We start from the raw sequence: 27,961 nt of genomic DNA, 5'->3' as shown, positions 1-27,961 counted from the left end.
TACATTTCAGTCAAAGAAAATTTTGTGGTACTGGTTTCAGTAGGGTAAATGAATAAATTGGTTGAAAGTTTTGATTTCTTTCTGTTCATTTTGTTGAGTACTCATTGGACCACCAAGTCTATTTGTAGACAGTGCTTTTTGTATACCTTTTTTATGTCAGCAAAGAAAGAAAGGTAAATTTAGCAAGCATAAGACTTTTGCTTTGTTAACTGTTCTAGAAGATACCCACAGATTCCAAATGTGTGCATAGAAGTTTATGATTACACCACTGTACTTTTCTTCACCAACAATCAGTGGCACTTTAGTAAAAAGTGGCACCACTTGGAAGTGTGTGCCACAAAAATAATCACATAACTACTGTGATATAGTGAAAAGCTCATGTGTGCTCTTTTAAATCACATAAACCCAAGTTAAAATCCAACTTCTCTGCTTAGAAATCGTGTAACCATAGGTAAATTTGGTAGCTTTTCTGAGATTCATCTTTAATTTGTTGCAAATGGTATCAATTGTGCCATATACCTATGAAAAATAAACAAAATGAATAAATTTATAATGTTTGACACGTAACAAGTTTTCAGTTAATGTTTATTTTTCTTTCTCTTTACCTAGCAATAGTTTGGACAGTTTTCAACTAACACCAGTTTAAAGTATATTGGAGAAAGTAAAAAAGATTCTAAATAGAGGCTAAAAAGAAATTATTTTTGGAGAGGAAAATGTTTAAAATAAGTTCACTTACTTGAGATTAATGATACTATGCAGTTTCTTTCATGATGATTATGTGATGTGTTTAGTAATTTTTATTGGATAATTATTTTGACAAATATGTGTAATTTATATAAACACACTGTATTTATTTTAAGTTAGTTAAAGATATTACTAATTTTGGACCTATTACTGTTGATCACTTTACTTCTTGGAACTAGAACCCTCTAGCTATATTTCTCAGTAAATAATCCCTGGTAGATTAGAATAGAAATGTCGTTGTTGCTTGCTCTTTCCGGAAACTGAGTGATCTACCACAATAAAACGTAATTGGGGCAATAAAGTTTCAGACCAACTCTTTTTGATTTTTTGTTTTGGTCACTGTTGTTCTCTACTACAAGATATGGAGTAGATATAGATGACTTAGTGAGAGGATGATTATTCTATGCCTTAGTGAGAAAGGTGTTCTGCTCTATGAATTCTGCATCAAAACCAGGCATCTTTAAGACTATTGTAAATACGAGCTTCTCTCTTCCCCCAGCTTCTTGGCAGAACCTCTTTGGGGTTGTCCTTTTGCCCCCTGGAGGCCAGCCACCATTAGTACTAGACTGGCCATACCGGAATAGCCTGAGGAGGCACTTTTGCCATTTTCCCAACAGTCACTCCTCTACTTCTGGTTTAAGCTTCCTGGATTCAGTTTGTTGCCATTGGAGGAGTGAGACTCCTCAGTGAAGGAAACTGCAGAGGAAATGACCTGTCACAAGATGCCAGCCAGGACCGTTACTAGTGTTTGATAATGGAACCTGATTATTTCAGGTGAGTCATCTGGGGTCCCCAAGGCAGCTGGGGTCTACTCAGCAGTGTCCTCTTAGCCCCTGGATATAGCAGTGAGTTGTCACTGGGGGAATAGCAGGAGGAGCTCCTAGCGTTTGCCTGAGTTTTCTGTGCTAGCTTCAAGGACTACAGTGTTCGTGTCTCTGGCAGCAGGAAGGTAGCAATATCTGCATTGTTTTAGGAGATGGTAAATTTGTGGGGCTATCTAAGTTAGGTGTTTGCCATCGGGAGAATCACGTTAGTGTAGCATAAAGCACTGTAGATTAATGCTGTAGTTAATGAGAGTCTGTGTACTGCAGAGATCTGTTTTGATGACAGCAGCACTTATGGCCTTGTTTAGTGTCACTGTTGTATAATGTTGGACATTGTAGGCTTCTCTGGCTTTGATTTAGAATGCAAGGACCACAGGAAATTATATTGAAAATTTTGTATTTCAGTGGAATTTTTTTTAACTTTCCTGTGTCACTCGATTTGCTGCCTTTTCTAGCTGGGATTTTAGTGACTTGATGTCAGTAGCATTTATTTAACCATTCCAATGCTGCTGTTACTATGCTTGCTGGGTTTCTGTAGTTTCTACTGCTATGTATGCTGCATTCCTGACTGTCAGAAAGAGGTAAATTATACTTTAATATTAATCTTACAGATAAATGTAAAAATACTACAATTTATTATTTATCTAAAGGGCAAGATATTAAAATGTATAATTGAGAATCTATCAGTATAAGGAATATTTTTGTTTGAAAATAGGAATTGCATAAGTATATTATTTTTAAAATACAGTAATTATGTAGTTGCATTATATGAAGCTCATTCTGATGTTTTAAATTATATCTAAATTACATATTAAATTACACACATTTTAAGTAACTCTCAGCTTGGTCTCTTTAACTACACAATTAATTCAGAAAGTATGTATTTTCCTCTGAGTGACCAGAGAGTATTTTCCCTGTTCATTGCATTTCCCTGAAATTAGAATGCTTCACAGTTTTAATGTTGTTGAAAACAGAAAGATACAGGTTTGGATAGACTGTTCTTTTCCACCATTAAATAAAGGATGCTGAGGCCTATTTTCTCCCAGTCAGCAGTCCCGATTACAGAGCATATCTGTGGAAATGCCTGTGGTAGCTTGTGACATGAAGCCAGGCACTGGGGGATGAATGAGACCAGACCAAGTCTTTGGGGTCAGAGACTTGGGTGGGTTGACCTTGAGCGAAAGAATAACTGACTTCTTCCAGCCTTGTATTCCTTGTTTTTATTCTATTAGTTTGGAAGAGACTGTCCTGTTCTCCTCAGTACGCGTGGCATGATATTTTAAGGTGCTGCAGGTCATCTGATCATAGAGCAGAGGAATACAGTTTCCTCAGGAAAGGGAGAAACAGAGCTGCCTGCTACCTTGCTTGTAGTGTTTTAGCAGCTGAGGATTTTTGGAAAGGAGATTATGGCTTTTTAAAAATTATTCTAGTACATCTCTTGACCCCTTATAACTTTGTAACTCTTTTGCCATACAAGCACTGAATGTTTGCTGTGTCCTGGCCGCATTTCCCTGGAGGGAAGGGCACATCCCAGGCTATGCTGCAGCCCATGAGGGCTTGAGTGCGAAGGCATGGAGCCCTCTGAGTGCCTGCCAGGTCCAGGAGCTTGGTGACTCTTCCCTTGCTTGTTCTCAGGGGTGGCAAGTGCTGCTGCGGCAGCTGAGCCTAAGAGCTCCTGCCTTCTCTTCTCAGCAGATCCCTTCCAAGAGTTCCATTGCTTCTGAGGATGAGCCCAGAATCCAGGAGATCTGAGACAAGGAAAGGAGCCATCTCCTTCATAGTCACAAATGAGAATCTGATTGCTTACTTCAAAGGCAAGGTAGCATCATAAAAGTTAGACTGCTTAAGTGTGCTCTTTAATGAGAATAAAGTATCTGTTGTATGCTGAAGTATGCACTTGCAGAATGGCTAATGACTGCCCTGTGGTGGCAGTCAACAGTCTTGTGTTCATGGTTACACGCACAGGGTCTCAATACTAGAGATCCACTGTTTTTCAGAGCAAGACTGAGGTAGTTTAGGTCGTGCTTCCACACATGTGCACTTGAGAGATGAGAGAAATGCAGTGGGATTGATTTTTTCTATTGAACTCTGAGGAGCCAGCCTGATTTACAAATGCTGCATATAAATGTATGAAGTCAGAAACTTCATTAACACAGTGATTCTCCATGATCAGAAGGTTTTCTCACCCTCCACAGAATGCTTAGCTCACGAAGCTTGTTCTTTACTCCTAAATAGATCCAGATTGGAATAATCTGGTTTTATCAACTTCAGAGTTTTAGTTTTATTTCAGGATTATGATTTGTAACACTTTACCTTAGATTATGGAAAGTTTTGTGTTTTCTGTATTTTCCTTTTTAGCATATATCTTTGAAATTGCTGGTGGCACTCAGGGAAGACATACTAGCACATCTGTATGCTCTCCTTCATTCTATATTAAAGTATTTTTACAAATACGACTTATTAGAGTCTTGACAGCGCCTGAAAGTGTTTTCTGAGGTGAATTCCCTTCTTCTTGGTTTATATTCACAAGGCTTATTTTCTCAGAGTATGGTTTCATGATTTCCTAAATGCTTGGCATAAATAGGGATCGTGATGAAAGCATAATGCTAAGGCTGAGAATCTGCAAGAGAGGATAATTCTGGCTGCAGAGGGAAAACATTAAGCCAATGTAGTGATTTCTTAGTAGAACTCACCCATTCATCTTCATCTAGACCCTATACCCATTTGTTCTTAATCTAGAGAGAGATCATGAGTTTTTCTCAGAAATAACAGCAGTAGTAGTATTTCGACATAAAAGTACGTACACACAATTTTACCAACAAGAACGCATGGATCCCCTTAATTTAATTATGCGCCATGTAAAAGAGGTCACACAACTCAGGTCTTATTTACCCAGAAGGTCACAGCAGCTCAAGGCCAGCATCCATGTGCTTTTGTTTTAAAAATACTTTTGACATTTTGTATTTTCATGGCTTATGTCACTTGATAGCATAGTAAAAAATTACCTGAAGCTGAAACCTCTAACAGATAAATGATAATTAGACACATTGTCATAAGCAAAGGGTTTGGGAATAATTGAATTTCAGCAGCCACATAAAAACGCTTTGGAGAAAATGGGAGATTGTACTTTACGTGGACCAACTTTGCTACAGAGATACCTAAAGGACTAATATGGACATGTTTTCTCTCAGAATGGCTTGAAGGGACTAGGTTTCTTTTGCCAGTGGGCTTCTTTGATAATGTGTTTGATGCCCCCACTTTAGAAGGGGGTCCTGTTAGAGCGCAGGTACTCAGAAATAGATGTCTCTCTGAGAAATTTGTTGTAGTCTATGAGATTTTATTGTAAACTGAGCTATTGTGGAGTTTATGCTAAGAGCCCTCCAAAAATCTCTTTAACGTGAAAGGGCTTTTTTTTTTTTTTTTTTAGCTGAGTAAAGGAGGATAAGAATCTGGAATATTGTTGAGAAGAATATGGCTGGGAGCTCTTTGTGAAAATGCCTCTTTGGAGTTTCCTAAACAAGGTTTTGGAGACTGTTATCTTTATTCTCCACATTTGTCTCTGGCTAAGAGAGCCACACTGCAGTGGACACAGTTTTCAGGCTTGTGAACTGAGTGCACATTTGGATTATATGGAGATTGTGGTGGGCCAGAACTGGTCTGAGGTGTGTGTGTGTGTGTGTGTGTGTGTGTGTGTGTGTCTGTGTGTGTCTGTGTGTGTCTGTGTTATCAAAGTTATTGGTACATCACTTTGCAAAACAAACAGAACTCTACCTTCTTGGCAGTTTTGAAATTATACAGGCTAGCAAGTTTCAGTTTCAGTGTTTTTACCCTTTTAATAAAAGTAATGCAGAATGTTCAGGTGAAGATGATACTGAATTTCTCACTTTAAAATTTAGTATTTAAGCATAAGATTGCAGTTGAAACATGACCTTAATCCAGATTCCTTACCAATGTGTTTCAAATATGAATACCAAATGTTGTAGACTTAAAAGTAAATAATGCTACTTGCATTCTTGAGAGTTAAAATGAAAATGAAGTTGAGTTTAGAAGGTGCTATTGGCTGGCCATTTTATTTGAAAGTGGAGACCATTCATATAGATACAGATACAGATGTATACATATATAGATGTAGATCTCTGAAGGAAAATGAAAGTTTCTTTTTATATTTGGAGAATTATAATACTATCATAATTTGGTATTTCTTGTGAGTTCTCTATATCTCAAGACAAACCTTCCTATGATAATTAAGGTATTTTAGCTAAAGTCTAGATTAGTTTACATGGTAATCAGATGCAGTAAAATGATCATATGTTAAGAATCATGGAATTATTAAATCAATCTTATACACACGAGTTAAAGATATTACTGTGTTTATGGTTGTTATCATCCTATATCTCAATTTGGAAAGATGTTTTGTGAATTTATAAAATTCATACTAGAAAATGAATATTAAAATTATTTTGATAGCACTGAAGTAACATTCAATTTAATCTTTCAATGCAATTTAACTTTTCAGATTATATTAAATAACAATACAAATCATATGCAAATTCTTTCACTAATTATCTCCTAATTTCACATCTGGATGCAGTAACATAATTCTTTAGGAAAGATAGTTTTGTTCACTTGTTCTGCTGTTACATAACTGATATTAATTTTGATGAAGGATCTTTAGAAGAAAGTTTGGCTTCTCTGTGTAGGACATTATGCTAGAACACTTAACCCTCTGTTTCCCATTTTGTTGTAATTTATTTGCAAAATGCCAGAATAGAGCATACAAAGAGAGAAAATAAGAATGAGTCCTTCCAGTGCATTTATCCTATAACACATAATGAATCTGATATAAATCTTTATTAAACAGCTGCTTATGTTTTTGAATTTTGTTGCATTGATGAAGATTGATTTTAATTTTAGCATTGTACAAACTTGATTGCAAATCTCATTTTGGATGGCTGAATTTTCTGATGTACTGTTTGCTGAGTAGCTGGTAGTTATTGTTGATACTAGTTAACATTATTTTAATTAAACTTTCTCATCTGGATTCTACATTTATCTGCGCTTTTGCTTTCATATCAGGAAGGCTGCAATGGAGATTTTATTTGCTTTTGTAAAATTTTATGTATCCTCATTTATTTTTGTCTGTAAGGGATATTATTCTGACGATATGTTGTCCTTGCATCTGGTCGTATGCAAACATAGTTGTTTAGAGAGTTTTGGTATACGTATGTTCATCTCAGTGTTGAAAGCAGGTAGACCAGTAACAATTACTGTGATTTCTTTATGTGTATTTTTGGCTTATTTCCCTGATCCCTTGTGAATTCCATTGTTAGTGAGAAGCTTGTCTGCCCCAAACCTTTTGGTGTTGGATAGGTGTATTTTCAGTAGCTGTCTTGGATTGAATACCAGAAAAACTCATTTATGATTTTAACTGTAAAATTAGGAATGAGAGTCCAGTAATTTTTTTGTAGGAATAAAGTCCAAGAGCATATATTTGATTATTTTTTTGCCTGATCAAAGTTTTTTAATTTGTTTTTTATCCCATGGCAATATTCCCAAACAGGTTAAAATAACTTGCTGCTTACCAAATTCTGCTATTTAATCTATATGCTAGTACTCTGTGCATCAGTTCCTTTAAATTATTTTGCATTGCATTAAAGATACTTTGACTTAGATGAAAATAACATAGATTATAATTTAAATTAAGTTCCAATAAGTGTACTAACATATATTTGTATGTATTTATTCAATCTCATTTTAATTCTTACTTTAAAACCTGCCTTAATACCAATAGTGATTTAAGGTAGTTACCAAAATGTAAAGATGTGGCCCACTGAAATAAATGCATCAAAAAGATTGATGAAGAAAAACAAGGTAGAAAATTAGGCTACAGATTTAATCATGAACATTTTAATTGCTGTGCTCTGAGAAAAGTGATACTGGTTCGAAAATGCACAGTATCCATAGCAGTCAGGTGCACACCGGATCTTTCTGATATTTAGCAGAGCATAATGTCTTCAGTGCCATTTCAGGAGGATGTCAGCAGCAACATCATGACCTGTACAGCATGAGCAGCATCACTGCCATGTCCCTATGCTGAAACAGTTTGGTGTAGTGATAGTGAGGGGCAGCACAATGAAAATAAGTGTGAGACCTGCCAGGGTAAGAGGCCACCTGGAGATAGTGTAGTTAAGATACATGGTTGTCTCATGGAGTGGATATTTTAGAAAATCTAAGTTGGTTTACTGTATATTCCTCATGAAGACCTCTCTACCTATGACAGAGCATTTTAGAACTATCGAAGGACATTGTAAGGAAGGGTGTGATCTCTGATGTGTTCTTGTTGGTAGTTCAGCATTGGCTGTCACAGTTTAAATAGCCAGGTGGGATGGGGATAAAATTACCTGGACTTCTGCAGCCTAGGGCGTCCTGTGCAGCTAGGGCCATACCCATGGCAAAGCTGGCTGGCCGGTGTTGGATATTTTAAGTCTAGCTCATTGAGACATCCTGATTTTTTAAAGTAACAGTTTTGTTCTGAAAATTTAATCTAATTTGAAGTTATTATATTTGAATTTTTTACACCTGTTCATCCAAACCTTAAGTATTTCTGTATTCTTAGAGTATAGAGGTTATTTTTTGATCAACCTTAACTTAGGTGGCATCATAAAAAATGTAAATATATATATACACACACTGTACTATCTACATGCATTTGTGAACATTACTTCTTTATCTCTTTGCTTTTGTGCTTCGACATTTACTTAAGGAATTGGCTTCTGTCACACAGTGATGGAGCACAGTGGAAAGGACATCATTTATAAAGCATGACTACCTTTGCACATCTGCAGAGGTTTCGACCTATAACCAGGCAGGGTTTTGCAACTTAGCTTTTAGAGCTGTAGTTTTGAAAGTTTGTGAATATGGACACTTCACAGTCTTCTGAAGAACAATGATGAGGCATAAAATAACAATTCTCCAAATTTCAATGCCTAGTAATTTCCCACTGCCAGTTAAAGAATTTCCAGTTTAAATAGGAAGTCTTGTTATATATCTAAAAAGTATTTGTTTTCACAGCCCAGATTAGAAAAAGGAAAATGAAGAACTAAAGATAAAATATGATAAAATGAAAAAGGAAAACAAAAATATTTGCTTTGAGGAAGCTCTGGTTTCAAAATATTTATTTGTATTTACCAAAAATGTTTGCTAGAATGTAAGCCTATTTTCTACTTTGTATGTGTTAAGAATGTAATTTAAATGATGTTTCAATGTCTCAGAATGTATTGTTTTGTCCTATGTACCTTAAAATTCATCTTCATTATCATATGACTATTCTTCTTATTTATATCACTAAATCTATGATGATGTGCAGATCTGCAGTTTTCATTTCCATATTTTAACGAGTCAGAAGCAAATAGATACTGATTTGACATTTAGAAATACTGCAAATGATTGCTGTTTTACTAGAGTTACCTGGGTCCAGATAAAGACTAGCACTTTCCTTTATCAGAGATATTTCTTCTAAAATGCGTTCTTTTAATGTTTCTTCTGTAAACATACCCGACACTAGAATTTCTTAAACCTGTGGTTAACATCCAGTCCCCAAACAATGAAAGCAAATAAACCCCAATTTTTTCCACAGGGTTTCCTGGCTGGTTATTCCGAGGCTTTGCACGTGACAGCCTGTTCTCCACGTGAATGGAATACTCAGTGTCAATGTGGAAGCCTGGTCAGTTGGAAAGTTGCAGTAAAATATTTCCCTCATGTGTGCAGCACTTCCCAAATTCTTATTTTTGAATAAGAATTCTTATTTATGAAGATGCATTGTGTTGAAAAAAAGAGTTTCCCTAAGATTGTCAATTTTGTGATTTGTTATCCAAGGCACCTTCATACCCTATGTAGATTCTGGGGGAGAAATTTCTTAGGTAGTAACCCTAAGGCTGTTATTACATGCAAATTTGTTCCTCTTCAAACTAAAGTATGTGAAAAACTTTTCATCAAGTAATCAATGACTTTAGAAACTTTTTAACTATACATTTTTATTGTCATTTAATTCAACTAATACAATGTGTTCTAGATTTCTTGGAGACCATGAACATCCTTATTATATAGTTCTAAAGTATAGAGTTATGTGTGTGTGCGTGTGTGTGTGTGTGTGTGTGTGTGTGTGTGTGTGTGTATGCATTTTCTTGTGTTCAGAGCTTTTGAAAATATTTATTTAAATCTTCCTTTGAAGCCCAGAGAATCAGGGCTGCAAAGAGATAAAGATTAAGGAACCCATTGAGCTTTGTGGTGCTGGGAAATATTTCCAGACACTGAGCCTTTTTGTAGTCTCATGTCTTTCGAGAATTGATAGCAATTTTTAAGCTAGGGAAAGTTAAACTGATAACTAATCCTTGCTACCATAAATACATTTTAATTCCTCAATATCTAGTAGTTTATTTAAAGTAACTACAAAAAAGTTTTCTGTGTTTGATCCAAGCTTCATCATCAAGGTTAACCAGTACATATTTAAATTTATAGTGGTTGTCTGTTTGATATTCAGTCCTAAATCATAACATTTAAGTAATGTAGACAATTTTCTTAGGAGTTTAAATTAAAAAAGTGAATCTCAAGAAGTTATTATGCTGTAACTTATTAGAACATAAATACCAAACATATCAAGCAACTAATATGTGTACCAAGTAATTTTTAAGATATAATGCAAGCTAGTGAACTATTGTCAGGGATATCTTGAGAAATCAAGATAGTAATTAATACTACTTATAAACAGGAAGTCTTCAGCATTTTTCCTGAGGTATTTCAAAGCTTTTTTTTTTTTTTAGTAATTATAGCTATGGAATTTCAAATCTAGCCTCTAACACTATGATTTCATATTGTTCGTTCCAATTATATAAGTAGTTATAAATAAAACTTTACCTTAAAGTTTACAAAGTAGTGTATCTCATTTAATTCCCATGAAACTTTTATGAGGGAAGGGGCATTATTCCCATTTTATAGAAGAGTGCAAGGTTTATAGAGATAGTGAAGCATTATCAAGATAATGTACATATTCAGAGTTAGCTTTAAAGTTGAGTCTGTAATTATAAGTACAATGTTGATTTTATGATATAATAGCTACTTTTCTAGGTTTCATAAGAAATAACACTTCTGAGTATCATAAGATATAACATTGTAAATAGAGAAGTTATGATATACTGAGATTAATGTTTTGAAAATGTAAACTTTGGAATGGAAAAATATTTTTTTGTATTTTTTACAAGCTAATATGTATATTTTATTCTGTAATGAAAATTTGAATTTCTGTGGTACCTTATAGGCTCCAAGGTACTTTCACATGCTTATCACTCTACCCATGAGAGACAAATGGATGCTATAGTACTGATGGCTCATCTGATGGATTGAGCTCCCAATTCATCCAGAAATTTTGTTCGGAATCTCATGTATGCTCTTTAGAGAGCTGTATGATGGCAGTGTTTGCTTCTGAAAAATTAACCTCCAAATTCATCAAACAAGGCATTTCACCATCTCTGCAAAAGATGCTACTCAACTGTCCCTTTTGTCAGCCGCTACTGACACTCCTTTTCTCTCCTGTTAAACAAAGATGACACCACAGTCCTCCAAGCAAATACTCGGGCACTTTCTAGAGATTGTTCAGCTCTGGGGATTCTGTTGACTATAAACAATTTCTAAAGTTAAACATTTTTTTTCTAACTCATTAGCATGGCACAGAGTAGTTAATACATTTGTTTCATTCAACTCCATAAATGATAATTCAGTTTACTTGAATCATTAAAGTTATATACCAAAGAAAAAGAATGGTGATGTTGGATCTGTGGTAGATTATTAAGAAAAAGGAGAATTTAAAAATTAAATTTCTTTTTTAAACCACTTTATTGGGTTATTGCTTATATACAGAAAAATTAGTACATACTTTTTATATACAATTTAACAAGTGTGGAGAGAAGTGTACATCCATGAAACCATTGCCAGAGTTTTTGCCATAAACATATCTATCATTTCCTGTTCTCTTTATTGTTTTCCTTTTTGTGATAAGAACACAAATTTCCTCTTAGCACATTGAAATACTTAGTAATTCTGGATATTATGTTTCTAGCATCGGTTCAGCTTTTATGAGTTAAATGTTCTGCCTTTGAATAGTAATGCTGCATTTCCCTCTCCCGCAGTTCCTGGAAATCATCACTTTACTGTCTGATTCTCGAGGTGACTCGGGTAGATGCTTCCTGTCAGACACATAGTCCCTTTCCTGTGTCTGGCTTGTTTTATTAGCTAGCGTAGTATTCTCTGGGTGTATCGGTGTTGTCACAGTTGCAGACTTTTCTTCTTTTTTGGCACGTATAACATTCCCCCTTTAACATGTACACTGCATTTTCTTTGCCCATTCCCTTATCAGTGATCATGTGGGTTATCTTTATAACTTGGTTGTATTTACTAGTGCTGCAGTAAACATGGGCATGTGACTATTTCCCTGAGATAGAGTTCAGTTGCTTTGGGAACGCCCACCCCAGAGGAGCAATGAGAAATGTTATAGTAGTTTTAGTTTTAATATTTTAAGGAACTTACTCAAAGAACTTTACAAATTTACATTCTCATCAACAGTATTCAAAGGTTCCAGTCTGTCCCTATTTTCACCATGTCTTAGTTACTTTTTATTAGTCGCTGAGACAAAATACCTGAAGCCCAAAGTTGGGAAAGGAAAGGTTTATTTCTTACAGTTTTTGGAGGTTTCAGTCCATACTCAGTTGGCTCCAAGGCAGGATGGCATAGCGGGGCCGCAGTTCATGGCTGCTGCAAACAACAAGGCAGAAACCTGCAAAAGAGCAAGACACACCTTCTTCCTGCCATTACATCACATCCTGGCTCCACCCCTATGTGGGTGGAGCACTGACACCATCAGTCGAAAAGCGCTAGACAAGTGAACCAATCACAAATACACAGTGCAAACTCAGGAGGCCTGGGGGCCACAGATACAAACCATGACACACCAGAACAATCTTTTTTGTTATTATTGTTGTTCTAATAGATGAGAGGTAATATCTTGGATTGAATTTGCTGTGCATTTCCCTGATAATGAGTGATGTTAGGTGCTATTAGTGGGGAGGGTAGCTGTCATGCAGAGGGAACTTTCTAATGTGCACTTGGAGAATAACCACTTCAGTGAATCTCTAATACCTAGAGATAATACAGTTTTTCCAGGTAACACTATGTTTTGGTTTTTTGTTTTGTTATTGTTGCTGTTGTTCAAGGCCAAAACCAGGAACTAGATTTTAAGTTACTTACAATTGGTAAAGAGAGGATTGCTGAAGACCAATGGCTTGGAAAGGCCTTTTCCCTTCGTTTATGCCTTAAGCTCAGAGGCCACAAATCTGTTGCTGGATTTTATGCAGTGTTTGCCTTCAGTTGTAGTTGAGTGAAATTTGGCACAAATTTTGAACAAAATCACTAAAAAGTATTTGAGTAATAATAATTTTACTATGGTAGGAACTTTGATAGTCAATTATGAAGAATAATTCAATTATGAAAGACAATTTACTAACTTTTCAGCAGTATGCATGGTATTTCATTCACAAAAAACCTAACATTTTACAGATTATTGGATCAATGGTTTAATTAGATATTTAGCTTCCATTTTATTTTGATGCCTAGAAACAAAATTTATAAAATAAATATTTAGTTTTTATTTGTGATTATTAATTTAGATGAAATCAGGAATTTTAGAATTTTTCAGTGTAGCAAATTATTTCTTATTCAGAAGTTAGTTCCATTATTATATATGATTGTAAAGGGACACGTTTTCCTTTTGCAATCATAGAACTTTCTTAAGGAGAGTTCTGAAAATGAGGGAACTGCTTCAGGTGGTGTTTTTTCACGTGTTAATCTGGCAGTAAGATTTTATCTCAGTTTTTCACCAATATTTTTTTTTTTTTGTCTTTTTCATTTTTATCGGTACCAGGGATCGAACTCAGGACTGCCTGCTTTCAAGGCAGGTGTTTATGCCGCTGAACTAAATCCCCAGCCCTTTATCTCAGTTTTTAAATTGAGATTTGATTCCTATATATGAAATGCCTGTTCAAATAAATGTCCCTATAAAATGTAAAAATGAATCAAAATGTATATTTTTATCACATCATAGTTCAAAACAATATTTAATTCTATTGTTCTGACCATGGAACGTGGTGTTGAAAATACTTTATCTCAATTTAAAAGTGTATTTTTAGTCTGAATTGATTTTTTGTATGCATACTGCAAAGACTCAAAAATATTGGACATATTTTTGTCTAGTATTTTTATTAGTGTATGTGGTACACTATAATCAAGTAGTTCAAGATTCACCTAATTTTACTGAACACCAACACATGTCTTATTATAGAGGACTGAAAAAAAATAATCAAAGAGAAAAAAGGGAGAGGTTTAGAAAATAACTGGGAAGGATGAGTCTCTTGTGTGTTAGTCTGTGAAATTTATATTTTTTGGAGAAGAACAACTTGTTCTATGTAGGAAGAAGTTTATTTTTTTGAGACCAACAAGTAACTGCTATATATTAGAAATTTTTTAGAGTTGCTAAGAGTCAACCTTAAAATTAGTATGAGTTCCCTCTTTTATTATTGTAATGATGTTCAGATATTCTGTGAATTTCTTTTGGAGACAGGTAAAAAGTTCAGATGTTGATATGGGTAGCTCAGCCTTTGCTACATGCACATAATTCGGTGTGCTTCACTTGAACAAGTGTAGGTGTCAGATAAATTATTAAGTATTTAACATATGAAGTTAGATGTATGGTTGTCTTACTTGATTGGTCTTGTTACATTCTCCTGTGCTTTAACCTTAGACACCAACAGATACAAAATTTAAATCATAAAAATATATCCTTAGGCATTACTGCATACTCTATTAATAATGACCTGGGTTTAGGTAAAACTGATTTTGTTTACAGAAGACCCTTGTGTTGTTTACCTGATATGTATTTTACTTTATTCGTGCACTGAAAGTATATGTTGCTTGGAAATTAGTGCATTGGAAGGTCTCTGCTTTTTAAGTTTAATTTACCTACTTTTTCACAATGTGTAGGGGCCTAGTCTGCTTTGCAACTCTTCACAAAAATGAAGCTCAAAGGTATTATATTTTTATAACAAGGCTGGTTATACATTTGAGCCATTTTAGTAGACCCAGTCTTGTGATCCACTTTTGGATTTTAAATTAATGACAATAATAAATTGCTGCCTGCACAGTTATGTTGAATATTTTAGACAATATTTGTATTGATCTCATAAGAAAATACCATATGTTATCGTTTTGAAACTATGCCACCTGAAAGTCAATCATCTATTAATCAACTATGATGATAGTTTAATCACCTATTAGAAAAAGAATAATGGAAATGTTTTGTGTTAATAGTATTCTTGATTAGAACTATTTTACAGCAAGTTTTGAGTGTTACTTCTCCCATTAATAATAGAGAAGTGTAAATTGCAAAGACAAATTGCAGTACGTAAAAATTCAGTATCTTTAAAGTTAGTAATTACATGGGTAGAAGAAAAAAATGTAGTTTTAAAAACAATTTAAATTTTAGTATTTATTTTTGTCTTTAAATTCTATTGTTTTATTTTAGTGATTGATAACAGAATTAATAAGAAAACTATTAGAAACTGCTTAGAATATAAATGAGGTATAATTGTTACTAAAATAAGTTCAAGTACTGTCTACTAGAATATTGAATGTTTTAAATTTCGGCTTCTTACCAGTATTTGACAGCTATGAAAAATGCTATATGTGATCAAATGTTGTAAAAAATTTTACTGAAAAATCTGTATTATTTGAATTGTCACTGGATAGTGTGAGGATGAGTATTGGCCGCACATTGAAATCTCTATTAAATATGTATCTATCATTAGCTATAGGTATATATTTATTTCTGTGTATCTATCAAGTAGCAAATAAGTTAAGTTGCACTTTCCCCTCAAGATGATGGCCCTGCAAACCTTCTAGAGGACAGGATCCCAGTGTTTGCATTCAGTGTTTACATAGAGAAAGTGTGCACAGTTCACCAGTAGCATCAGCTGTTGGTTCTTTGCCTATGAAGAGCGCTTTTTGCACAGGAAGGTGTTCACCAGATGTGTATGCACAGAGCAGACAAAATGAGTGAAGCAGGGAGTTGAGCCACTGTTTGGGGGGGTACATGAGGCAGAAAAGGACCCCAAAGAGCACAGGCTTTGCGACCTAAGGCACATTATTGAGGGAGACAGTGAACTGGTGCTATCTTGGCGTTGTGGAAATAGAATGTATGTGTGGACATATTTGCTTTTAAGAGTTGCTGAAGCAACTTTCAATTGAGGACAGTTTTCTGCAAAGAAATAGAATCTTCCTGTCAAGTATCAGTGGTTCTTTTAACATCACAGTGTATCAAAATACATCAACTTTGAGAAGTTACCAAACCTTTTTACTGGGTATATTAAATATATTAAATTTTAGGAACAGTCTTTTACAAACTGCAAGAATAATTTTTTGAAGAATAACATTTGTGTTAGTAATGTTTCAGTTTTAATATTATTGTGTTTTTTCTTTTGGAAAGAATTAGGTAAAGCTGTTTCAAGAATAAGCCCATAATGCTTTGCAAACAGTGAATACTTTATTGCATTCCATTAATTGAATTGATTTAGTAGTCTAGAAATGTATAAACTTTGATGTTAAGCTGTAAATATGTTTTAAAGGATGTGATTCTGAGAGAGATAATGACACATGTGACATAATTTTAAGAGAACAGGTTTTGCTAGAGTAATCTCCAATACTAATCCTTATATACAATATATTGCTTTTAGCCACATGACTGTTTGAAGAACACTTCAATATATATTGTAATATGTATAACAGTTACCTTAAATTCTTCTATAATATATTGATAGAAAATATAATTACTAATAAACTGAACTGCATGGGTTTTTGTGCCTAAATATTTTAGATATTTTAAAACTTGCTTCCTATTGAATTATTTTACAGTACCTGATCTCTAACATGTTTCTTGTCTATGAAAAATATGGCCTACACATGTATAAGCCAAACATGTCATCCCAAAAGCTGCTTACCTGTGTATCTCACCATTTGATGCATCCTATACTTTCTTTCCTCTTTGTAAAGCCATGGAGAAAACATTTCCCATTGAGTTAATCTGATATTTAAACTATGAAAGGCATTTATTTCCTCAATTTTCCTAGCACACTATACTCTCATAGATGATCTGCTTTTTCTATAGCTTTGAAATGTTTGTTTTTTATTCAGTTTTACTTTGGAATTAGACTTTAATACAAAAATACAAAGTTTCATGAACGAATGTGTGCAAAGAACTCTCAATTTTTTATGGCTTCAGCAAAGTTGGCAAATACTGTGGCATTTGTATGCATTTTAGGTGAGCGTTATTTAGTTCTAAGTTATTAACATATTTAATGTTTTCCAGTTAATTAGGAAGGATTGAGACTAGAGAACAATGTTTAAAGATATGATAGAGTTTAAAAAATTAGACACTATATTTTAACACCTCAATTCAGTGAGTACAATCTTAGCCAAGACCACTAGATGGCAGCCTATCGCACGTTCTGGAAAGTATTGAGTGTGGGAAGGAAGGTGAACCCAATTCTTTCCTGACTATCTGTCAGTATTTCAAGTCTAATTTATAAGAGGAAAAGGTATGGCCTTTACTGTATGAAGTATACCTGTAGCATGAATTCATTTAAGTGATTTATTTCACACCTTTTCAACACAGGTGTCTATGATTCTGGGGTGTACATACTCAAAATGATACTATTCTTAGCGTTTTATAGACTCAGGAGATCGAAGTGATGTGCACGGTGATGTGTTCTGTAATACCACTGCTCTCTTCATGCTTTTAAAACTCTTTTGCAGGTGACTTGGATTATTACTGGTTGGATCCTGCCACGTGGCACAGCCGGGAAACATCGCCTATTAGTTCGGTAAGCATTCTGGGAGTCGAGTGAAGGTTATTCAAGGGTTCCACGTTCTTTGTGCTGTCCTCCAACTGATAAGTAATTGGTGGCAGTCTTATTCTTCTTTCACGTTTAACACATCTTATACATTTTGGGAGAACAAATAATAATTTCATTTGAGAGTATCATTTTGTAGAAAAAAACAGTTATAACTGAATAATTATAACACATTTTAAATTAAGTGTTTATTAAATAATGAATGTAATGGATGTAAGACTAAGATATCACAGATACTCCTCAGTTTACAATGGGCTTTCATCCTGATAAACAACACTGGAAATGTGGTAATTTAAAAATGCACTTACTCTATACAACCTACGAACGTCATTGTGGAACAGTGCATCACCTGCCAGGTGTGGACTTACTCCCTCATCAACAGCAAGTGAGCCTGGGAGCCGCCCATGCTGTCACTCCTCAGCTTCTGACGGTGTGCCATGGAGCACCAGCCCAGGAGAATGTAAAATCAGTGTGTCGCAGTGTCATTGGAGATTTGAAAAATTCTCAGGTGAATTGTTATAATTCAAGAACTTACTGTATTTGGCAAAAGATGCTATCACCGTTAACACCTGAAACTACAGAATCAGTTTTCTCTATGCAAGCAGATATTCTTCATATTTTTAATTGTATTTCACAATTAAGAAAGGTACTTAGTTGCTAAGGAGAATCCTTTATTGTAAGTGTCTATGGCACATAAAATATAGTTCTACATAAAATTTTTCATAACATAGTGTCCAGCAGAATAATTTCCTCTTGAGTGCCTTTTACCTGGGGTATTCGTGTGATAGGTATGTGTCTACAGGAATGAAAGCAATTTGTTTATCTTTTTAACTTTATGTTTTAATAGCATCCTGTGACGTGGCAGCCATCTAAAGAAGGGGATCGATTAATTGGACGTGTTATTCTTAACAAAAGAACAACCATGCCCAAAGAATCAGGTGCATTGTTGGGCCTAAAAGTAAGTATACTTTTAATACCTTGCAAATGAAAAAATAGATACTCTGTCACTGAGCTATATCCCCAACCCTAAAATAATGTTGTCCTACAGTACTTGCTTCATTCAACAGGATTTTGGACAGTGATTTTTGAATATCTTCATCTCCTCCAAAATAAAATTCCTATAGCTTGTCATATAGGTGGTATTTTTATTTTAATAATATTTAATTTTTTTATTAATACGGCATACAGATGTATCAGGAAAATTCAGAAGAATATAGGAGAACTAAAATGTGCTTCTCTGAATACAAAATTTAAGGATGATTTTCCCATTAGAAACATTTTAATAAAATGTAGTAAAGTTAGATAATGTAGATCTTTTGTTTTGTCTTGATTTCAATCACTTAAAGAAATATTCAAAACTGTTGCTTTCAAGCTATTATTACCAAGTGATTGTATTACAGTTCTGTGATAAGATGTCTCTTTCAAAACCATTAGCTATTAATCCAACTAAACACTGTTCAGAACTTGGCATTTAACTTAGTTGTAGAGCACATACAGCTAGCACACACAATGTGTTGGATTCAATCCCCAGCAAATCCCCCCATTGCAATTCAATTTGTGTACTTAATGGTACCTTAGTGATTGTTGTAATTAATTACTCTTGCTATAAAATAATTACCATTTTCGTTAATGATTGTATTCCTCATAAATGTGGGTCAAGCTTAGCCTTGCTAGTACTTCTGCTTTTAATTATAAAGATTTGAGCCCTGCATTGGGAGAAATTAAATTCTAAATGTAATATGGAAGTACCACTTTCTTTTAATATTTGGAAATGTATGTTGCTCTGTAACCTTAATGTGACATAATGTATATCTGGATATAGCATAATTTTAGCAGTAGCACTTTGTAAAGTTTATTTTGGTAGTTCTCTTTTCCTTAAAATCAGTAACATACTTCTTGCATTTTATGTTACTTCAAAACTTAGCATTGATGCATAGTTAAAATGTTTACTTATGCATTTTCCATACAGTTATAAAGAAAACAGAGTGGACAAAGCTGTGGAATTGAGTATTAATAACCCATAACACAGTGTAATAGAAAAGCAAGGTGAAAGTATTACCTATTTAGGAGTATAATTCAGACTTCTGAGGCTCAGGCGAATACCGATATGTGTTTCAGATGACCATTTGTGGATATACACAGAGGCTTGTACTTTGCACTGTGATACATTCCTTCTCCCAAGTAGTCTGTTTTAAGTTTTAGTCTTTATGGTCATAGACTCAATGCATTGTACCACAGCTCTACCAGTGAGGTCAGAATCTGAAATGGCAGTGGGGCATTATTTGCATGTAGAAGCAACAATTCAAATGGGGGAATACTTTAGAAGATTTAAAAAAATGAACTCTAATATTACAGTGTAAAACACTTGATATTTGATAGTAAGTGAGAGAGACATGGCGCTTGTTTTCCAAGTGTGTACATTTTTGTGGTGATCTTTGTCATTAGGTGAGTGTAAGGATCGGCATACAATTTCTTTAGGATAATGGTCATTTCAATACAGCAGAATGTTTTCCTTTCAGTGCTATATATTTCCAGTGTCTTTAATCAAAAGTGTGCTTCACTAATAACCCTGTCCTTGATTGTAAATATATTATAAAAAGTTGTAGGATTACCTGTTGAAATGAACACATTTATAATTCCTTGTGAGTCTTGGAAACTTACAAATCTGCAATTATCCAGGTTGTTGGAGGAAAAATGACAGACTTAGGACGGCTTGGCGCTTTCATCACCAAAGTAAAGAAGGGTAGCCTGGCAGATGTGGTTGGACACCTCCGAGCAGGTACAACTTCTTTTCTAACATTTAAACAATGTGTTCTCTAGTCATGAGCTGTTGGGTTTCAATTTAAGGTCAGTTTTTTTATGTCACGTAAGTTGCTAATTAATTTTAATGTAGGAATAAAATTTTCTTCCAAATAGAAATAATTACCGATTATAGCAGTAGGTAGTTCTATATAAGCAGCAATTTGGAGAAAAAAAGAGTAAGAATTTTTTTTGTACAAAAAACACATCATAGATGGTTTCATAATGCTACAAGACTTCAAATCTAAAACAATTTAGCCATGTAAAAATATATTTCATGAAACTATTTACTTCTTTAAACTATAGTAAATAATAAATATTTTTACATTCATCCCATTAACACTTATTTAGGAGCAGGTATGTTCATAAAACATAATTATAAGTACATTTTCTATATATGTTACATAATAAAATACTTAGTTTAAACATGGCATATATTGTACTTATGCAGAAGTACCACATCTTTAATGTTTGAAAACTTACCAGTCATACACTTATGTAATCATACAGTTACGTATATACCCAAATGTACCATAATTTCTGCAGCAGCATTTTGTAAAATCTATTTCTGGTAAATTTTCTCTTCATTTTCCTTAAAATCATATTAATGTACTTTTTGCATTTGACTTCACTTCAGAACTTATTACCAGTATTAGGGTAGGTGTTTACTTGTGATTTTGCCATGCATTTACAAAGAAAACAGAGTTGGCTGAGGTGTAGAATCGAGTATTTAAGAATCGGTAACACAAAGAGAACATTCCTAGTCTATTACTTAAATTCCTAGACCTTAAGATTTAAAATTCTTCAATAGAAAGATACTCTGCCCCTCTTTTAAATTACTTATATGAAGTAGTGGATTTTATTATGGTATATTTATCTTTTCATATATCATAATATTTTGATCCTATTATTAGTATTTAGTTCAAAATCATTGCAACTTTTTTCTCTGTCAGAGACTTTCTATACAGGTATTTTATAGGGAATATACCATAATCTGGTATTTCTCATTTACTCTAGAGCTTTAAAGATATGCAGAAGTGTGCTACTCTGTTTATTTATTTATTTTGCCAGAGACAAGCTAATGATTCAATAACAGAATAATTCAATCAGGAGGGACCATGTCATTAAATTGATTCTTCCTTTAATGTCTCAATAATAAACTTCAGAAAAGTATGAAGGTCCTTAATTGGCATATGTAAGATAACTTTTCTGCAGAAACTTGAATTTGGGTTATAAATATAGTGGCTTCTCATTTTGCCCTTGTGGTTTTTCCAGATGTGGCCATGTAGTCTCTTTGATTTATGTTATAATAAAGAAACTGATTTTCTTTTTATTTGCATATAAACACCATTGGCCTATTGAAAAAACCTCAGTCTTGTATTCTTTGTCTGTGTATCTTTATTCAACATTTCAACCTTTTATCTTGTTATACCTTTTTGCAGTCTTGCTATCTTTCAAGATATACACCACAGTACTGGTTTTTTTAACTAAGATATACAATTATCACCCACACATTAAGTTCATTTTAGGTCTCCTGGTCATCTTTCGTTCAGGTCAGAGCTCTGTAGCTTTGTTCTGTGACCCTTCCAGCTCTCTCCCTCTGCCGGGTTACCACCTGTAAATAAAGTATTTTCCACTTATGAGACATTGTCTGCTGATTTCCCTTGTGCTCCACCTATGGAAGTCTTTTCCACCCTTTCAATCTCGTCTAAAATTTTCTTAATTAAAATAATATTTCTTGATGTCCCAACTTGACCAATAATTACTAACCCATGGCATGAACTGGCCCTACTTCTGTTCCTCAAATGAACCCCTTTTATTCCATGTAAGGTATTTTATTCCATATTATTTCTACCCCATCAAGTATAAAGACAGAGCCCACGTACTTTCCATCTTTGTACTACCTTGGCCTACATCTCTGCCTGAAGAGATTATGCATACACAAATACTGTTGAAGAAATCACCTATGATTTAAGAATTGTCAATCTGAAAATAGATAAAAATATGTATTAATTTGCTTTGATTTAAAAGTTATACTTTCAGGTTGCTCTCTATAAAGAGGAGAATTTTATAATGTACTACTCTTGCAAATTGTTGTTTCAGCTCCTTGATGGGCAGTAAAACCAATTTAATTGCTTGTATTGATTAATTTAAAAATTGAAATAGAGCATAATAGAATAGGAATTAACAGGGTAAGTACTGTTTCATAAAATATTTTCCAGTGTATGTGTATGTGTATGTACACATACCTACATGTATACATGTTAATGTTATATATGTATACTGAAGGATGTAAAGTTTTTCTTTTCTAGGTAAAAAAATTGAAAACACTCCTAATCTATTGTGAATTTGTTTTTATTTTTCTCCTTTGCCTATTTGAAAAGCTTTTCTAGTTAACTGCTTAGGGCAAATTAAAGTCATTTAAGACTAAATGCTAAAAACTGTACTGTTTACCAAACCAAAGCAGCACATGTACTTTATATTTATTTTTTTTTACTTTTGAGTAAAGAGGCACTTTGGTAAAAATGAGAATTGAAATAGTTCTAGCACAACACTTTTTTCTATTTCATGAAAATGACTTCAGCAAAACTAAAAAATTATGTTTAAAAGGCTTAGCTTTGACTTTTTATATTAAAATGGTAACTTTAAAGTCTGCAAATACTAGACCATTATTTCAATATGTGTTCACTTAGCTCCATTTATGTTTTATATACTAAGAACAAGAAGATAAATACAGGCATCAAAAGTCAAGACTCCTCAAGGTGTACCATGCCTGGAATATTTCAGCTGAGCCTGATATTGAGCATTGAAGAGTCCAGGCAGAGAATTGTTTGGGACTGGACGGAAGTCTAAATATTTATGAGAATAAATCTTACTTTCCAAATAATCTATCATGAAAATTCTAGTTAAAATAACTACTTCTTGTTAGCCTATATTTTTAAATGCAGGCATCATACTACTTTCTGGAACTGTTTAACAAAGTAATTAGTGCTATGTTGTTTTCGCTATTTTAATTATTTCTACTTATATTTTTAATACTCACTATATAGTCTATGTAGACTGTGTTTCGAACATCTGGAAGTGGGTTAACTGTCATGCAACAGTTTCATCTGCTTGCTTTGTAACTTTGCCATAGCTACCTGTGTTACCCTATGGGTGTGAATTCAAATCCGTTCATGCATTTTTATTCTGTTGTGCATCAGGCGAAGACAGTGAAGCATGATTTATAATTAAAAAGTTCATTCTAGCAAACATTAACTGCTGATTTTACCAAAAATAAAACAAGAGTTTTACACAGCTTAATAAGAACCTTTTGCATATAGAGCCACCTACATTTATGATGCAGAGGGCATGCTGCTAAGTATTTACTTTTCAGTGTTTTCAGCTAGGCTGTGCTAATTCCATCCCATGGCATGAAATTATTTTTATATCTTTTTATGGTGTGTCTCAAAGGAGAAAGGCAGTTTTGTATTGTACTGTTTCAGTGACCAGTGATATTTTTTGAGAGAAAATACCAAAAGAATAAAAATGTGTAGAAAAACCTTTTAGCTGACATTGTATGACTAGCAGTCTTTGGAGAGTGGAGCCTAGAAGATTAAACTATTTGTATGTGTTTCGCATTTCTTTGTTAAAAAAGAGAAAAGATAAGAAAAGTAAACAGATTATTTAAGGTAAAAAAATACCCTTTTTTTTAAATTCAAGGGGATGAAGTTCTAGAATGGAATGGTAAACCCCTGCCGGGAGCTACAAATGAAGAAGTTTACAACATTATTTTAGAATCAAAATCAGAACCTCAAGTTGAAATTATTGTTTCAAGGCCTATTGGGTAAGGCTAAAAAAACTTACTTCTTAAGTTTAGTAAATTACATGTATTAGCAGAGTTTTAAAAAGAAGTTTATACATTCATATAATACATGTTAACATGGATAGTTTTTAAAAACGATGGGCATACATTTTAAATTTTAAAATTTCTTATTTTTTAAAAAAATTGAAAATCGAATTTTCTCCACTTCATTTTATAAGCTCCACAAGTTAGCTATTGTAATATCAAAAAGTATATTTTTTACAAGTGAAGTATTATTTTTACGTTTACTGCCAGAAATATGTATTTTTCATACTTCTAATGTAATGAGCAGTATTGCCTTTAAGGGAGTCTCTAGAAAACTTGTCATCCTACATTATTTAAAATATTAATGGTTTCATATGTCTACAAAGACTATTAATTTTCCAAAGAGTACTTTTTTCATATCTGATTAGTTCCAACTTTTATTTAAAATCAAATAGAAAGTATTAAATATTATGACATATGAATTGGTCATAACTGATACATTTTTTAAATCTTTGACTTTTGGCATAAGTTAATTTTCTTTTGAAGTCAATGATAATTCCAATGGAATATTGTCTGTGTGTGTATAGAATTTTGCATATAGGTAGTGCTTTTTTTAGGAAATCCACAAATTCTAGAATATTCACTTTGCCATTTTACAATTTTTAGAAGCATTTTGCAACATTTTGTTGTAGTTGGCTTAATGTTTGAATGTATTTTTGGAAATAACTCTTCTTTTTCCTATTCTCCAAGATATTGTAGAGCCATTATTTAAGACTTTTCATGTCGAAAAATTGTTAACCTTAATTTTTGTTGTCCAAATGAATATGTGTCAATGAAAAACATAACAAAAAAATATAGTTATCCCAATTTGAAAAGAATGAAAATGTATAACCATTACCAAAGAACAATATTAATATATAAACTCTAAAAATAAAGACAAAATTATAAACATTATTAAATGGTGATTATTAAGAGTAAAGTTTGAGGATATTTGCAAAATACTATACGTTTCTCTGTAGATTTTAAAAATAACACTATGCTAGCATTACATGACATATGTTCTAGTGCTGAGGTACATATGAGACTGGATAAGAGGTAAGTAAATTGGAAAATGAACCAAAAGTACAAAAAATAAAATTTAAAATCAAGTACTGTACACTTCGCCAAATATTTTCATATATATAGAGGGGTTTCAAAGTAATCAGCTAGTATTTCATTGACTTAATTTACACTGATTTAGGAAAACAAAAGACAATTAAAGGAGACTGGAATAACATTATTTTAACTTTATATAAAAGTTACTTAAAAAGTAATCATTGCAGAGCTATGCCCCAAGGTATCATGTGGTTATGCAATTAAAGGATTATGAAATCCAAAGGCTATATTTGAGTAAAAATGAAAGTTGGCATTAAATTACTAGTTAATATATTACTTGATTAACTTTAATGATTTTTAAAGGACTTAGCTATTCACCAAGTATAATTGATATAAAGCAGAGAGAAAGTATTTCTCTGTGATGTACTAGTAAAATGATTTTATTTTATTATTTTTATTATTTATTTTTGGTACTGGGAATTGGACTCAACACATCAGGCAGGCATTGTGCTGCTGAACTATATATCCCTAGTCCTAACAAAATGATTTCAAGAATCATTCCTACCATAATTTACATATACGTTATCTGTGAGATATCAGTCTCTAACAAACTATATATTGAGGTATTGATCATTTTTGTGAACCCAGCAAATGTAATATCCTTGATCTTTGTGTTTACAATTGTTGACATTACCATATAACTGTGAGTAGAACTAAGATGGCCTGTTTAAACAGCAAAGGAAAATTTATGCATGAAAGTATTTCTGAAGAAATTAACATTAATTAAATTTTAATCCAAAATCATTTAAATTTTTTTAACAACTTACCCTCTTTCTTTCAATGACACATAAAATGCAAAGCCTATATCATACCTTGCTCTAGAGTTTCAAGTTCTGATTTTCCTAATTGTGAGGCTGATTTTCAAAAAACTTACTATCAAAAATTGATTTTTCCTGAATTTCTTACAGTTTACTTTTATTTGGTTAGGTGAATTTAGAAGTAACAAACATGAGGTAAATAGATGGTTGCTTATTCCCTGGGTATTACAAGTTAGTCTTTTAGCTATCAGTTTAGATAAATGACATATAAATTGCTTATTACATGAAAATATATGGTAAAATGTGTTTTTAAAATAGGCAGAAATCATTACATTTTGTAAAAATACGTGAATTTGTAGATTGTTATGAAAATTACTTTGCATAAAAAAGTGAAAATGAGACATCAAGAAAATAGAGAAAATTTTTTTTCATTGTCCCAAAAATGTTAGAAAATCAAATTAAATTAGGTCACAAGGTAAGTGATTAGACATTCTTAAAAATAGTATCCTGATGGTTCTGTAAGTACTAAGTAACTCCAGTCTGCTTTAATATGTCATGTTAATATTTGCATATTGATAAGCTCCTTAAATTGATACTAACATACATTTGGAAAAGGCGAGTTACAGTAGTTTTTTCAGTGTAATACCCAAACTGAGACTGTTCAGGATTCTTAAAGTCACAGTAGGTATGGGTTAAGCTGAGGTTATTGTAAACATTTCTTTGGAGTAATATGTGAGTTTGGCAGGAATGGTATTCTCACAAGTCACTTTCTAACCATCTAGTAAACAGCCATATATTTAGCTAACTTCAGTATAGAGATACAAATCTCTATAAAGGATATATATGTGCATATGTATTCTATATCCACATATATAAATTTATTTTGCTTTTTCGTTGCAAGCTTGAGTCATATTTAAGTTCTAAAGCAATTCATCCTTTTCATTTTATTAACTTTGCTCATGATATCAACATACCATTTTATTATCATTCAGTTGTTTTCATTCCTTCCATTCAGTAAACTCTTTCAGATGTGTTTGTAAAACATATTACTGATTTGTAAAATCTGTGTCATTTTGATTTCCTAAAATTGAAATAAAATATTACCTTTAACATTTTTTTATTTCCAAAACGTGCTGTTTTGGTAGTAGAAATATTGTGGTGATTTTATCCACAATATTAGTCTGATTGTTGTCATGTTAAAATGTTTTGCTCTTAAATATATAAAAACTTATTTTCTCGTGTGGTGTTTGACATTCATGTACATTAGTAGTTACCCAAATAGCAACTCTTCTCCATTTCTACATCTATAAAGATCCCAAAGGATTTTCTACGGCACTGAAATAAAATGAGCTGGGGTTGCTCCAAGCGGGGTAGTTTCCCCCAATGGGATTTTCACCGTACCCTGTTTCTTTTAGTGATATTCCCCGGATTCCTGAGAGTTCTCATCCTCCACTCGAGTCCAGTGAGTATAAGGTTTCTTTATTGTTGTAAAATATATTGAATTTAATTGAAGAGTAATGATTTATTTGACATAAATGAAGTAGCATTGCCTTGGCAATCATTGGAAACCCAGAGAAGTTCTATGTTACTCTGAGATTTTTCTTCTTTTTACTGTTCACTTATTTATTTGTGACTGGAGAAAAATCTGGTTTTTGTTTTGTTTTGTTTTGTTTTTTTTGTACGGAAATCTTTGTCACAGTACCGTTCTGCATCTTATTCAGGACCCATTTGAGCTTGATCACTGTATCTGCAGTAGAAGTATAGAAAAATTTATTGTGAAACTTTTTTTCCCAGCTTGGTTAGTAAGCAGTCCAGGCTTATGAGATATGCAGCAAATAGATGCTT

At 33.2% G+C, this 27,961-nt stretch overlaps 1 protein-coding gene across 50 annotated transcripts in view; it reads left to right on the top strand.

Annotated features, from left to right (window-relative positions):
- Rims1 (regulating synaptic membrane exocytosis 1) overlaps positions 1-27,961 on the top strand; it is a 426,672-nt gene that overhangs the window by 265,587 nt on the left and 133,124 nt on the right. For 43 of the 50 annotated variants that reach the window (XM_063226953.1, XM_063226950.1, XM_063226993.1 and 40 more), the window contains 5 exons: positions 17,478-17,545; positions 18,423-18,533; positions 20,255-20,354; positions 24,077-24,200; positions 27,532-27,578. In XM_063226953.1, the coding sequence (XP_063083023.1) occupies positions 17,478-17,545; positions 18,423-18,533; positions 20,255-20,354; positions 24,077-24,200; positions 27,532-27,578 (450 nt within the window). Of the gene's footprint in view, positions 1-1,383; positions 1,519-9,227; positions 9,292-17,477; positions 17,546-18,422; positions 18,534-20,254; positions 20,355-24,076; positions 24,201-27,531; positions 27,579-27,961 lie in introns of those variants that run through there. The other 7 variants (XM_063227000.1, XM_063227001.1, XM_063226996.1 and 4 more) reach the window with 6 other exon arrangements.

The sequence above is a fragment of the Cavia porcellus genome, unplaced genomic scaffold, assembly GCF_034190915.1.
Source record: "Cavia porcellus strain 051 isolate PalLab524CR breed Dunkin Hartley unplaced genomic scaffold, mCavPor4.1 scaffold_16, whole genome shotgun sequence".
NCBI lineage: Eukaryota > Metazoa > Chordata > Mammalia > Rodentia > Caviidae > Cavia > Cavia porcellus.
This window is presented reverse-complemented; position numbering and strand designations above follow the sequence as displayed.